The following is a 12,673-nucleotide window of genomic DNA, read 5'->3' as shown; positions in this document are numbered from 1 at the left end:
GTCTGACCTGGTTGGGGGCAGTAAGACCAGCTCCGGTGCTTCAGGTGGTGGCTGCAGAGAATGTGCTGGATGGCACCCAACTGAGTCAGACCCTGCTGACTGTCGGGGAGGGGACCCGGGGAAGGGCGCCCGCGTTCCACCGGGAGGGAAGCAAAAACATGTCATCCTCAAGCCAGCCGGTCACCATCAGCACAGACCTACTCGGCGCCCACTCTGCCGGGCTCTGCCGGGCTCTGCCGGGCTCTGCCGGGCTCTGCCAGGCTCTGCCAGGCTCTGCCGGGCAGTCGTGGCAGTGGGTCTTCTGCCACAGTCAGTCCACCCACAGCGGGACGAGGGCAGGAAGGGAGTCTTTGGAAACACAGCTCTCATTGGCCATCTTTTCCAGGAACATTGTGTTTTCCAAAAGCACTCCTCACCCACTGTTTGATCTCCGTAAATACCGCTGTGAGCCAGACGGGCTAAGGGCTGTTAGCGCTGCTTTTCCGGGAGGAACCAGAGAAGCTAAGGGACTTCCTCGTGTCACGCAGCTTTCAGGGGCAGAGGCGAAGCTCGGCCCTAAGCCTCTTGTAATGTATGTGAAAACACTTGTCAAACAGTGGGGTGCGACGCCCCAGGCCGTTTCCAGTTAGCTCTTCACGGAGGCTGGGCTCTCGGCATGCCTGGGAGTCCCTGGGCTGGGGTGCAGGCCCCTGCGGGGGGGGGGGGGGGGGGGGGGACCGAGCGGAGAGGCTCCACCAGGTAGGGAACTCCACTCCAGGAGCAAAACCTGAGCCCTGAAAGGCCCTGGGACATTGGTGAGGGAAGGCCATGAGGGACATTTGGATAGAACAGACTCAAGACCTCAAAGAACAAAGAGAAGAGATGGACAGAGGACTGTGGGAGAATGGGGGGGGGGGGGGTGAGCGTCATTCTGGACCATAGATGTCTCTGGTCCCAGGCCTCAGAGACGGAGACCTTTGTCCTGGAGACAGCCACGCACGTGGCCTCTTTGGCTCTCAGCTCCCTCCCTCAGCAGCGGGCGGGATGGCAGCCGGGTCCTGAGGGCCTGTGTGGCTCTGACCCTCGGTTTCTGTGTGATCTGGATACAGACCGGCGCCAGGTGCTCCGTGGGTGCCAGGCGTGCCCGCCCTGGGCTCCAGCAGTGTCCTCACCCCCCTGGCTGTGCTGCCTCGGCATTGTCTGTGGGGGAAGAGGAGTCTGAACTCGGCACCGACTTCTCTACCACTGCTCCCGCCTGGGGTGGGGAAGCTTTTTTCCCACCCAGGCCGTTTGGGTATGCGTGCCATCATTCACGGGCCCTACGAAATTGTCCACTTGAAAATGAGCCTGCTGGCCGAAACCGGTTTGGCTCAATGGTGGAGCGCCGGTCTGCGGACTGAAGGGTCCCAGGTTCGATTCCGGTCAAGGGCATGTACATTGGTTGCGGGCACATCCCCATTGGGGGCTGTGCAAGAGGCAGCTGGTCGATGTTTCTCTCTCATCGGCGTTTCTAGCTCTCTATCTCTCTCTCCCTTCCTCTCTGCAAAAAATCAATAAAATATATTTTTTAAAAGAAAAAGAAAATGAGCCTGCTGTATTTGGTCAAACATTTAATTAACTCACCCCTAATGTCCAGGCAGGACCAGACCAAGTGAGTTCACTGGCTTTCTGTGGCCCTCGGGCCAGATGTTCCCCACCCCTGGCTTAGACCTTCTGCTTACTTTCTGGGACCCCAGGCCTTCGCAAGCACACAGATCCAGGTGGCTCTGGTCTTTCCGGCAGGGAGGTCCACAGGGGGCCACAGTGTTCCAAACCGCAGGCCAAACAGCACCCACCCCTGACCCTTCAGAGGGCTGGCTGTTCCCCCAGCTCCCAAGGACCGGGGTCCAGGCCATACCAGGGGCCCACGCCTTGGGTGGACACACAGGGCAGCCATTGTCTGTGCAGGGCCTGGCACCCTCTCGTTTGCATAGCCACGTGAAGAATGCAAGGGTGCAGGCTGGGGACGGGTCCCCGAGGAGGGGGGCCGGGGCTGTGGGGGAGGAAGCTGGGGTGGTCAACAGCAGGACCCTACTTTCACCCAGCTCCGTCCAGCCGAAGCAGGTGGCTCTGAGGAAGGGGGCGGCTGGGGAGGGAGCTGGCAGGAGTGGGGGCAGGGCTGTGACATTCCCCCTGTACCCACAACTGAACTCAACTGAACTGAACGTGAGGGGATTGCTAATGAGGTCCAGGAGAGTTAAATATTCTCTTGCTCCAGAGGGCGGAGCTGGGGTGGGAGAGGGAGGGGGAAGGTGGGCGGGAAGAGAGGGAAGCCTGAACCCCAGGAATGTGCAGAGGCCGAGGCTCCCTCCCCACCGGCCGCTCTGGAGCTGGGGGCCCCAGCAGGAGCTGCTCAGCCAGCCAGAAGGGGATTAACAGGGAGGGGTGGAGAGGGGAGAACAGGCTGCCTTCCTTCGGCTGACGTCAGAAGCCGGTGCTATCTCCCACCTCCCTGCCAGGCCCCTCCTGACCAGCAGCCAGGTCTGGCCCAGCCTTGGTGGGTCCCTCTCTGCCTGCTCATGTCATAAACAGACTCCACAGAGCATATCCCCTGCTCTGGCCTCCCTGGTTTTATGTGCGTGGCACCCAGGTACCCAGGACACCCTCTCTCCAGCACCCCTTCCCCAGCCCCGTCCTTCCAAATCCTCCTCAGAGTACTCTCCAAAGAGTTCTTCTCCCTGGTGACTTCCTCCAGCCTCACCGGCAGAACCTTGGAATTCCATTCCTTTTTTTTTCTTCTAATATATTTTATTATTTTTTTTTTACAGAGAAAGAGAGAGGGATAGAGAATTAGAAACATCAATGAGAGAAAATCATGGATCATCTGCCTCCTGCACCCTCCCCACTGGGGATGTGCCCGCAACCAATGTACATGCCCTTGACCGGAATCGAACCCAGGACCTTTCCGTCCGCAGGCCCACGCTCTAGCCACTGAGCCAAACCGGTTTCGGTGGAATTCCATTTCTTTTCTGTCCCACAGGCAGAGAGCGCAGAAACCCTTGGGTCAGTGCAGCCACCCAGGAGCAAAGTCATTCCCCTCGGGGCTGGGGCAGCTCGGGGAGGAATTAGGGGAATCGCAGGCACTGGCATCAGGTTCCTAAAGGGGTTTTCCTGGCAGAAAGGCCCTGAGGACACAAGGGTCACTCCCCCAGCCCTCCCGCCTCGGTCCCTGGGGGTGGGGCAGAGCACCCACCTGCTCCACAGCCACCCCCCGCCCCAGGGGGCCGGGCAGGAGCCCAGCTGGGACCTGCCCCGGCTCAGCCGGCTGCAGTGGGCGGGCCCCTGGCCATGCCAGCGCCAGGCCTCCCCCTGCATTCTAGAGCCCCAGCCGCTGCCTCTGCTGCTGCCTGGCCGGGCTGCCACCTCTCCTCAGCCTTTCCCGCTGCTGCCCCTCACCCCGCCCGGCGGCTTGGCTCCCCCGGCCATGAGCCCGGCTCCCCCGGGGACCCTGGCCCGGCCCTGAGCTCCGGGACCCCAGCCCCCTCCCCTGGGCCATGGCCAACTCGGGCCTGCAGCTCCTGGGCTACTTCCTGGCCCTGGGCGGCTGGGTGGGCATCATCGCCAGCACGGCCCTCCCGCAGTGGAAGCAGTCCTCCTACGCGGGCGACGCCATCATCACCGCCGTGGGCCTCTACGAGGGGCTCTGGATGGCCTGCGCCTCCCAGAGCACCGGGCAGGTGCAGTGCAAGCTCTACGACTCGCTGCTCGCCCTGGAAGGTAGGCCTCCCGCCAGCCGGGCTGGGGCCGGAGGTGGGGGGGAGAGTGGGGAGGGGGAGGGCCCGAGCAAGCTTCCACACAGTCCGCCATCCGCACTGGGATCCACTCTCACCCCCTTCTCCCCCCCTCCCATGCGCTTGTTGGAAATCTAGGCCAGCTGGGTGCCCACAGGGGGCAGGGGTCCAGGTTCTGGCAGCCAGGCATCCAGACCCCAGCTCTGCCACTGCAGCCTTGCAAAGCCCGCTGGCCCTCCCTCTCTGTGTTCCTCCATCTTTTTTTTTTTTTTTAATTTCTTTATTGATTAAGGTATCACATATTTATCCTCAATCCCCCATTCCAATCCCCCACCCTTACCTCTCATGCCCCCACCCCCTATTGTCCTTGACCACTGGTTAGGCTCATATGGGTGCACATAAGTCCTTTGGTTGATCTCTCCCTTTTATCCCCACCCTCCCTCTGAGGTCCGACAGTCTGACCCATGGCTCCTTATCTCTGGGTCTGTTCCTGTTCATCAGTCTGTGTTGTTTATGTTCCTACGTCTTCATGTGTAAAGGGGGGACCATAGCAGAGGCTGATGGGAGGGTTCAGTGAGATGAGTACTCGTCAAGACCCTCCCTCCCCCTCTCCCCATGCTCGGTAGGCAGACAGCAAGCACACTCACATGCTGGCCCCGCCAGCTAGGAGAGCATCCTCATGCGCACACACACACACACACACACACACACGAACGCACAAGTGCATGCATACACGCATGCACACACGCATGTGCTCCGGCCCTCTAGCTGTTCTGCTTCCTCCCAGGGTTTGGAATTGAGCCTTGAAAAGCTGGCTCATAAGCAGGCACCGCTGCAGCTTTGGCCCTGGCTTGGGGCCCACAGGCCAGAGCCCAGCGACCAGCCATCTGTCCCCAGCCCAGAACTGGCCGGGCAGCAGGCATATGGCTGCAGGGGTGACTCAGAGGGCAGAGGGGAAGGTGGCAATCATCACGATGGCCAATGGGGCTGGCATCCCTGCCTACGGGCCATCTGGGCCGAGCTGGCCTCCGCTGCCCTCCGCTCCTCCGTTCGCCGAACCTGAGAGGCCTCAGGAGAAGCCGCCTCTGCTGTTCGGCAGGGGCAGGCCCCAGAGGGAGTCCCAGCCGGAGAGGGCTGCTGAGAGGGCTGCCTGGTCCCCCAGAGGAGCCTGAAAGCGAGAGGGTTATACAGGGAAGCTCCACCCTGCCTTTACTACCCTCACTCCTGCCCGTGGCAGTCAGTCCCAGAGCAGCTTCCAGCTTCTGCTCCAGCCCCTCCCATCCGGGCTCCCCATCCACCCGCTCCCCTGCCCCCCCCCCATCGGCTCAGCCCTTCCTGCCCCCAGGTCACATCCAGTCCGCAAGAGCCCTGATGGTGCTGGCTGTGCTCCTGGGCTTCGTGGCCATGATCCTCAGCGTCGTCGGCATGAAGTGCACCCGGGTCGGCGACAGCAACCCCATCGCCAAGGGCCGCATTGCTGTCTCTGGGGGGGCCCTCTTCCTGTTGGCAGGTGAGTGCCCCTGGCTCCTTCTCCACCCCGCGGCCAGCAGGGGGCAGACCTGAGCTCCTGCTCCTTTGTCCTCAGGCCTCTGCACCTTGACTGCAGTCTCGTGGTATGCCACCCTGGTGACCCAGGAGTTCTTCAACCCCAGCACCCCTGTCAACGCCAGGTGAGTGCCAAGACATGGCTTGGGCCAGGGGTCAGGCTGGCCATCCCTCCCCGCATCCTGCAGGTGCATCAGGGGCACAGGGCGCGGCCCCAGGTGCTGTCACCAGGAAGCTCTCTGGGGCTGGGCCCTCCACAGGGCAGGGTGCCTGTGAGGACACCAGGAGCTAAGTGTCTGGCTCTGGGCTTCACTCCCAGCTCTGCACGTGCTGCTGTGTACTGGGCTAGTTCCTTCTTAATCTTTTTTTTTTTTTTTAATATATTTTATTGATTTTGTACAGGGAGGAAGGGAGATGAATAGAGAGTTAGAAACATCGATGAGAGAGAATCATGGATCAGCTGCCTCTTGCACACCCCCTACTGGGGATGTGCCCGCAACCCAGGTACATGCCCTTGACGGGAATCGAACCTGGGACCTTTCAGTCCGCAGGCCAGCGCTCTATCCACTGAGCCAAACCGGTTTCGGCTCCTTAATCTTCCTGTGCCAGATTACCTCCCTGTGAAAGGGGCTGGGACCCGAGGACCCGAGGTTGAGGGTTCGATGCCCTAAGGGACTCAGCACCGTGCCTGGGCCCGGGGAGCACTCAGCCGCGCCCCGCTGCTGTGATTTCCGCAGGAGGCAGCGTTACTCTGGGCGGGGGGCAGGGTGGGTGACGCTGAGACGAGGCGGGGCAGATCGCCGAGGGCCTTGCAGCCGTGGGAAGGTTTTGCTCCTCAGGCAGCTGTGGGGTGGAGGATGGTGGGAGAGGGGCGAGGCCAGTAGATGCTATTGCAGAGGTCTGGAGCAGAGGGCATGGGCCAGGGGGCTGGCGGGGAGGAGTCGGTCAGAGATATTTCGAAGGCTGAAGGGTCAGGACACGGGAGACCAAGGGCGTGGGGGCTGAATGGCGAGCTGAAGAACCCGGCCCCCTGTGGCTCCTCCCTCCCCTCTCAGCTCTGCCAGGAGCAGAGGACGCGACAACCTCAATCCCAGACATCCCACAGGCCGTGAGGAGGCGGGGAGAGAAAGGGGGTGGGAGGGGAGGAATTGCGGGGGGTGGAGGGAGGATGAGAGAAGATGCCTGGGCTGTAGCAGTTGGGAGGGAGTGCTCCCTGGAGGAGGCAGAGGTGTGGAGCGGGAAGGAAAAGGAGACCTCGGTGTATGGCTTGAGCAAGCCTGGTGCTGCATGGCCACCTCGTGCGAGTCCGTGCACTTCAGGGGAGCACAGAGGGGCCTGGGAAAGGCCCCGGAGGAGGTAGCTTCCCAGCCGGGTCCTCCTGAAGGCGGAGCACAGGAGGCGCAGATCAGGAGATGCTCCAGGAGGGGGCGCCTCGGGCAAAGGCACTGCGGAGGCTGGTGGGCAGGGCCCAGACGTGGAGAGCCTGGAGTGCCAGGTGGAGGGTCTGCCCTTCTCAGAGGGCAGTGGGGAGCCCTGGCTGGGATTCTAAGGGTCCGACTGTGACCGAGAGAGGCAGCAGGGATTAGTGGGGTGAGCAGGCCCTCCCCTCCCCCTGGACTGGCCAGGTGAGGAAGGGCCCGGGGCTGCAGGGAGCAGCCTCCCATGGGCCTGGGTCACCCTGCAGAGTGTCACCCTGCTGGGGTGGCCACGGAGGAAGACTGAGTGCTCATCCCAGCTCATCCAGAGAGGCTGCTCGGGCCTGTGAGGCCCCGGTCCCAGCTCCTACCACCTGCCGGACCCCAGCCCGGGCCCGGGTAGGAGCCCCTGGTGACGCCGAGCGCCTGGGTTGCAGCCATACCTGATGGCATCCTCCCTACTCCTTGCAGGTACGAGTTCGGCCCAGCCTTGTTCGTGGGCTGGGCCGCGGCCGGCCTGGCCATGCTGGGCGGTTCCTTCCTTTGCTGCACGTGCCCCGAGCCTGAGAGAGTCAACGGCAGCCCACAGCCCTACCGGCCGGGCCCCTCCACCACAGCCAGGGAGTACGTCTGAGCCGCCAGCCCCCGCCAGCAGCCTGGCCGGGCGCGCCACAGCCCCTCCCTCAGCGCTCTGGGCAGGGCCCGTGGGGGACAGGGCGTCCCCCGAGCTCGGTCAGGGCTCTGAGCAGCTTGTCCCCAACACAGACACACACCCTTCGCTCTGAGGCCGGGAGCCGGACACTCAGAGAGAGGCCACATGGGCACACACAGGGCCAGGGCCAGGGGCAGGCATGGGCCGGGCCACAGTCTCCCAGCCCCTGCGTGCTTCCCCACAGTCCCGGTGCCGGCCTTTCGCTGGAGGCTTACTTTCTCACTGAAGGGCTGTGTGAGCGTCTGCACCGCGCTGGGCCCCGCGGGCAGAGCAATAAAGGTGGAGCTTGGTGGCCAGCGCCCCGGGGGGGGGGGGCCAGAGCCCTGGGCTCCTCACAGCCCCCGCATGAGGAGGCAGTGCTGGGATGACGGATGTCCACACACTGAACATGAGGGAGCAGGTTCCTGGAGACCAAGCCCCTTGGCCCCGCTGCCTCTGCGTTCAGGTCTCAGCCCTGCAGCACGCCCAGCACCGCCCGGACACCCGCACAGCCTCCTCCCCCCGCCCCAGGGACCGGGCCCCGGGCAGGGCTGCTCTGGGGGCCCAGCTCTGAGCCCACTGGCCAGCCCCTGAGCCTAACCCTGATCCCCACAGCCCCTGCCCCTCCTCCCCCCTCTGCTGCTCACCCCACTAACCAGCTGTCCTCTCTTTTGACTTTCAGACCAATCCTTAAACTGTCTGCCTCCTCCAAGGCCCCCCTGGGCGTGTAATGCCCAGGCCCCAGCCCGGCCGTCTCCCTGCCACGCCCAGACTGTGTGCTTGGTTCTTTGTGGAAAGAGAAGTGAACACCCAGCCCCCAGCGTGGTGTCATTGCATGTGTCCCGGGCATGGCCGGTCGGGGCTGGCTCAGAGAGGTCCGAGCTGGTCCCCGGGGGTGTGAGGCATAGGACGGGGGGACAGGTCCAGGGTGGGTTATGCAGCGGCCGAGGCTGACCGGGGCTCCTGTCCTATCACCTCTGCAGCCTGGCCTTGGCTTGGCCCCAGGACCTCCTGATGGGAGGCCCCACCCTGAGGCCGGGCCCAGCACTGGGCAGCAGCCCCCGGTCGGGGAGCCCTGGGCCTAAAGAGAGACGCAGTCCCAGCCGGGCCTAGGTGTGCCCTGGGACAGGGGCCCACCCGCTTAGCCAGAGGAGTGCAGGGAAGTGAACCCAGACCCGCTCCTCCCTCCTGCTCAGGCCTCTCCCACCCCGAACGTCCTTCCCGGGCCCCCAGTCTGTCCCTGGCCACCGCCTTCCCTCTCCCACGTGGGGATGGGCTGCGCGAGCCCGCTGCAGCCGGCTTCCTTCTGATTCCCCCACCGCTTTGTGGGCCACCTCTCCCACCCAGTCACAGACCACCTCTCCCACTGTCACAGACCACCTCTCCAACCCAGCCTTCGCCGAGCTTGGCTCTGAGAGATGAACTCTGACAAGATGACTGTCGTGGATGCTGGGGGGGTGGGGGGGTGAGGAGAGCTGCGGTGGGTCATTGGTGTGGGCCCTGGCCGGACAGCTGCTGCACATCCATGCGGAGTCTCGGCAACGGCTGTTGCAAGAAGCCCATCCAGCCTCGGGCAAGAGGGGGCGCCAGAGAGGGGCCCGAGTGTGGCCCTAAATGGTTTACAGGACGGCCGCCCCCCCCCCCCCCCCCCCCCCCCCGCTCCCCGCCCCAGCCATGGAGTCTTCTGGCCTGAGTTCCATCCTGAGCAATAACTCAGGTGCTCGCACCTCTGACACCCAGGCTCCGCCCCCGACACCCCATGTAATCGGCCTGGGGTGACCGGGCGTCTGAGCTCAGGCAGCTCCCGAGGGGCAGCAGCGGTCAGCACCTCTGTGAGGCCTAAAGGTGGGGCCACATTTTTCGCCCCTGGGGTGGGAGTGGGGGTGGGGGTCTCAGAGGAACAAGGCACCGCAGAGAAGAGGCGAGGAGGAGGAGGAGGAGGACGAAAGGAAGCCCTGTCTCCCTCTGCCTTTCCTGAGACCCCGAGGCCAGGCTGCTCCCCGAGTCTCCCAATAAACAGACCCTTTTGCTGAAACCGCTTGGCGTGTGATTCCTGTCGCGCAGCCACAAGAGCCCTGACTCACCCGAGTCGGAACTTGGACGCTGAGTGTCGCAGTGAAGGCTGCGGTCACTGTGCAGGCTGGGCACCGTGGGATGTGGGGTGTGGGCCCAAGGCTCGACCTCAGTCCCAGGCTGGGGATTTGGCAGCCAAGCAGTTGGCCAGGAAACTGTGTGGTCTCTTATGGTTCAGCGTCTATCAGATGCTCAGGACTGTCACTGAGCAAGGGTCCACGCGCCCCCCACTGCCTCACCCCCCAACCACCACCACCACCGTCCTCACGGACAGAAACAGCACCAGCTTTAGAGAAAAGCAAGGAGACAGGAGGAGGCACGGCCCAGGCCTGTGCTCTCAGGCCAGGATGCGGGCGGGACTGTGAGGGGGAACAGCTAAGGGTGTATCCAAGGTTAAACTTCTATTCTGGGTCTTATTAAAACAGAATGGGGGGGGGGGGGCAATGGTAAGATATGTACACATATAATAATTTAATTAAAAAAGAATACAAAAATAAAAAAATAAAACAGCATAGAACCTAGGTGGTGTACCCAAGGTTGAACTTCTATCCTGGGTCTTGTTAAAACAGCATAGAATGAATAAATAAATAAATAAATAAATAAATAAATAAATAAATAAATAAATAAATAAAACAGCATAGAACCAGGCTCTGCAGTGATAGGACTCGGCAGGCTGCCCCAGCTGCTTCCTGAGGCTCTTGGGGACAGGCAGTGAGAGAGCCCAGCTCCGCGCCTGGGGCAGGCTGAGAGCAAGGCAGGAGCACACTTCCGTGGGAGGCCAGAGTCTGGAGAGGTGGAGACAGATCACCACATGCAACCCAGCTAATACACTGATGAACAGTGTATGTGTGTGTGTGTGTGTGTGTGTTGGGAGCGGGGGGCGGGGGGGCTGTGGTGCCGGTAATGTGAGGGTGCCTGGGAGAAGTGAGAAGGTTTCGGAGCTAGAAAAGTTTGGGAAGCTTGATCCCCCAGGGCTCTCCTGAAGCAACTTGCGTCAAAATCACTAGGGCTGCCAGCCTGTGGTGGGGTTAATCCTCAGGACTGGGATTCCGTTTACTGTCCCATCCTCAAGGCTAAAGAATTAGCCAGAGGCAAAGGGTTTGATCCTAAAGCTTCTGCCATTGTTTTTGCAAACACTGCCCTCCCCCCCCCCCCAATGAAATTGGCCAAAAAATACTGTTTGGGGAGGAATATATTTATAGCAAGGGGAGTAAACCGGGGCACTGGAGTAGCTGGCCAAGGAACTCACCTGTTGCCTGCATCCAAAGATCTGGGTGGGGACTGAGGATTAGATGATGTCAAGGAATTACAGTTAATTCTGTGTTTACTTGTGTCCATTTTTGTGTGATAATGACACCGTGGTTTGTTTGTTTGTTTGCTGTTTGTTTTAACCCTTATCTGTTAGAAGTGCACCCTGACATGATATAATGGCTGACTGCTTTAAAGTAGTCTAGGAGCACCGGGACCGGTTTGGCTCAGTGGATAGAGCGTGGGTCTGCGGACTGAAGGGTCCCAGGTTTGATTCCGGTCAAAGGCATGTACCTTGGTTGCAGGCACATCCCCAGTGGGAGGTGTGCAGGAGGCAGCTGATTGATGTTTCTCTCTCATCAATGTTTCTGGCTCTCTATCCCTCTCCCTTCCTCGCTGTAAAAAAATCAACAAAATGTTTTTTGGGTTTTTTTTGTTTTTTAATAATAAAAATAAATAAATAAATAAAATACTCTAGGGTGCTTGCTTCGGCAGCACATATACTAAAAAATAAAATACTCTAGGAACAAAAAGGCCAGTGGCAGAAGAAATTATAAAATAAGTCTGATAACCAGTGGTTCGTTTTTCTTTCATACTCCTATTTATTCAAGCAGACTAATCACATTTGCAATGGAAATTGGAAGCAGACAAATATACTTAAACTCTGTTCATTGACTTAAGTTTCTCCAGGCTCCCCCAGCCCGCAGGCTTCTTCACACTCCTAGACTCTGGACCTCAGTGGCCTTCCTCTTTTCTGTAATTGCCGAGTTCCATCTTCAGCAGCGTGCAGTGTATTGTGTGTCCACCAGTGCTTCTCAGAGGTTCCCTGTTCTCTCTGTGTGGGCGTTTGCAAAAGCAAGAAATAAAAGGCTAACCCCCCCACACACACGTTTTTCAGGTGGACAATTTAATATAGCCCTGCTGACCACCGGAATAAGCGTGACAAATACTTTAGGGACTTGCTACTCAAAACACAGCCCTCCAACAGCAGCGTCACATCCTCCGAAAGCTTGTTGGGAATACGGGACCTCAGGCCTCACCCCAGAGCAGGTGGAACAGACGTCCCCAGATCTCCAGGTGATTCGTGTACATTGAAGCCTGGGAAACACTGACCTCAGCCAGCGGGAGCTGTGTGGTGCCTCTCCTTTTCTAGATGAGAATTTCAATTGAGATACCTTGTCCTCCTCCATCATTTGAATTCCAGGTGTATTGGAAATGGATGAATTTGTTATTTCATCTCGAGTTGGTGAGATTAGGGAGACCCCCAACTGCATCTGCCCCAGGAAAAACAGGACCAAAGTCGTGCTTCCTGACCTGCTTTGCTCCCAGAGCATATGAAAGTAAGATTTGGTTCCATTTAGAGAGATTTTAGGCAGTTTCATTGTGGACAACACTCCTGTTGGGGAAAGTGTAACATTTTCTTCAAAGCATCAGCAGGCTGACACGATGCTGAGGCGTCGGAAGCACTCCCTCTCCCTGCAGATTAGTGGTGGCCCACAGAGCTGCGAGTGCTTGCTGGCTGGGGCACAGACTGGCTACATGTGACAGGGATGGAACAAATAAGTAAATACAGGCAGTCCTCGGGTTACGTCGTTTCGTGGTTATGTGGCCATCTCCAATTTATTCATTAAAAAAAAAAGTTGTCATTTTGACATATATATATATATATATATATGCTTTATGCTTTTTATTATTTATTTACCACAAGTAAAGATCAAGAATTGTTATCTTCCAAAACCGGTTTGGCTCAGTGGATAGAGCGTCGGCCTGCGGACTCAAGGGTCCCAGGTTCGATTCCGGTCAAGGGCATGTGCCTTGGTTGTAGGCACATCCCCAGTGGAGGGTGTGCAGGAGGCAGCTGATCAATGTTCCTCTCTCATCGATGTTTCTAACTTTCTATCTCTCTCCCTTCCTCTCTGTAAAAAGTTAATAAAATATATTTAAAAAAAAAG

General features: G+C 59.4%; 1 protein-coding gene across 1 annotated transcript; it reads left to right on the top strand.

Annotated features, from left to right (window-relative positions):
* Nucleotides 1–3,099: 3,099 nt before the first annotated feature.
* On the top strand, nucleotides 3,100–8,213 carry CLDN19 (claudin 19). Its single transcript, XM_036448192.2, has 5 exons — nucleotides 3,100–3,735; nucleotides 5,095–5,259; nucleotides 5,335–5,419; nucleotides 7,181–7,333; nucleotides 8,083–8,213. Exons 1-5 carry the CDS (start codon nucleotides 3,513–3,515, stop codon nucleotides 8,129–8,131), a joined length of 675 nt encoding a protein of 224 aa, XP_036304085.1. The 5' UTR covers nucleotides 3,100–3,512; the 3' UTR covers nucleotides 8,132–8,213.
* Nucleotides 8,214–12,673: the final 4,460 nt, after the last annotated feature.

Source organism: Pipistrellus kuhlii, unplaced genomic scaffold, assembly GCF_014108245.1.
Source record: "Pipistrellus kuhlii isolate mPipKuh1 unplaced genomic scaffold, mPipKuh1.p scaffold_m20_p_2, whole genome shotgun sequence".
In the NCBI taxonomy this organism is placed as follows: domain Eukaryota; kingdom Metazoa; phylum Chordata; class Mammalia; order Chiroptera; family Vespertilionidae; genus Pipistrellus; species Pipistrellus kuhlii.
This window is presented reverse-complemented; position numbering and strand designations above follow the sequence as displayed.

Excerpts from the sequence above, each read along its gene's own strand:
- CLDN19 (XM_036448192.2), top strand. The coding sequence starts at position 3,513 with ATGGCCAACTCGGGCCTGCAGCTCCTGGGCTACTTCCTGGCCCTGGGC. Across the intron at positions 5,420-7,180 it reads AGCACCCCTGTCAACGCCAG|GTACGAGTTCGGCCCAGCCT; the intron begins GTGAGTGCCAAG and ends TACTCCTTGCAG. Across the intron at positions 7,334-8,082 it reads CCCTCCACCACAGCCAGGGA|ACCAATCCTTAAACTGTCTG; the intron begins GTACGTCTGAGC and ends TTTGACTTTCAG.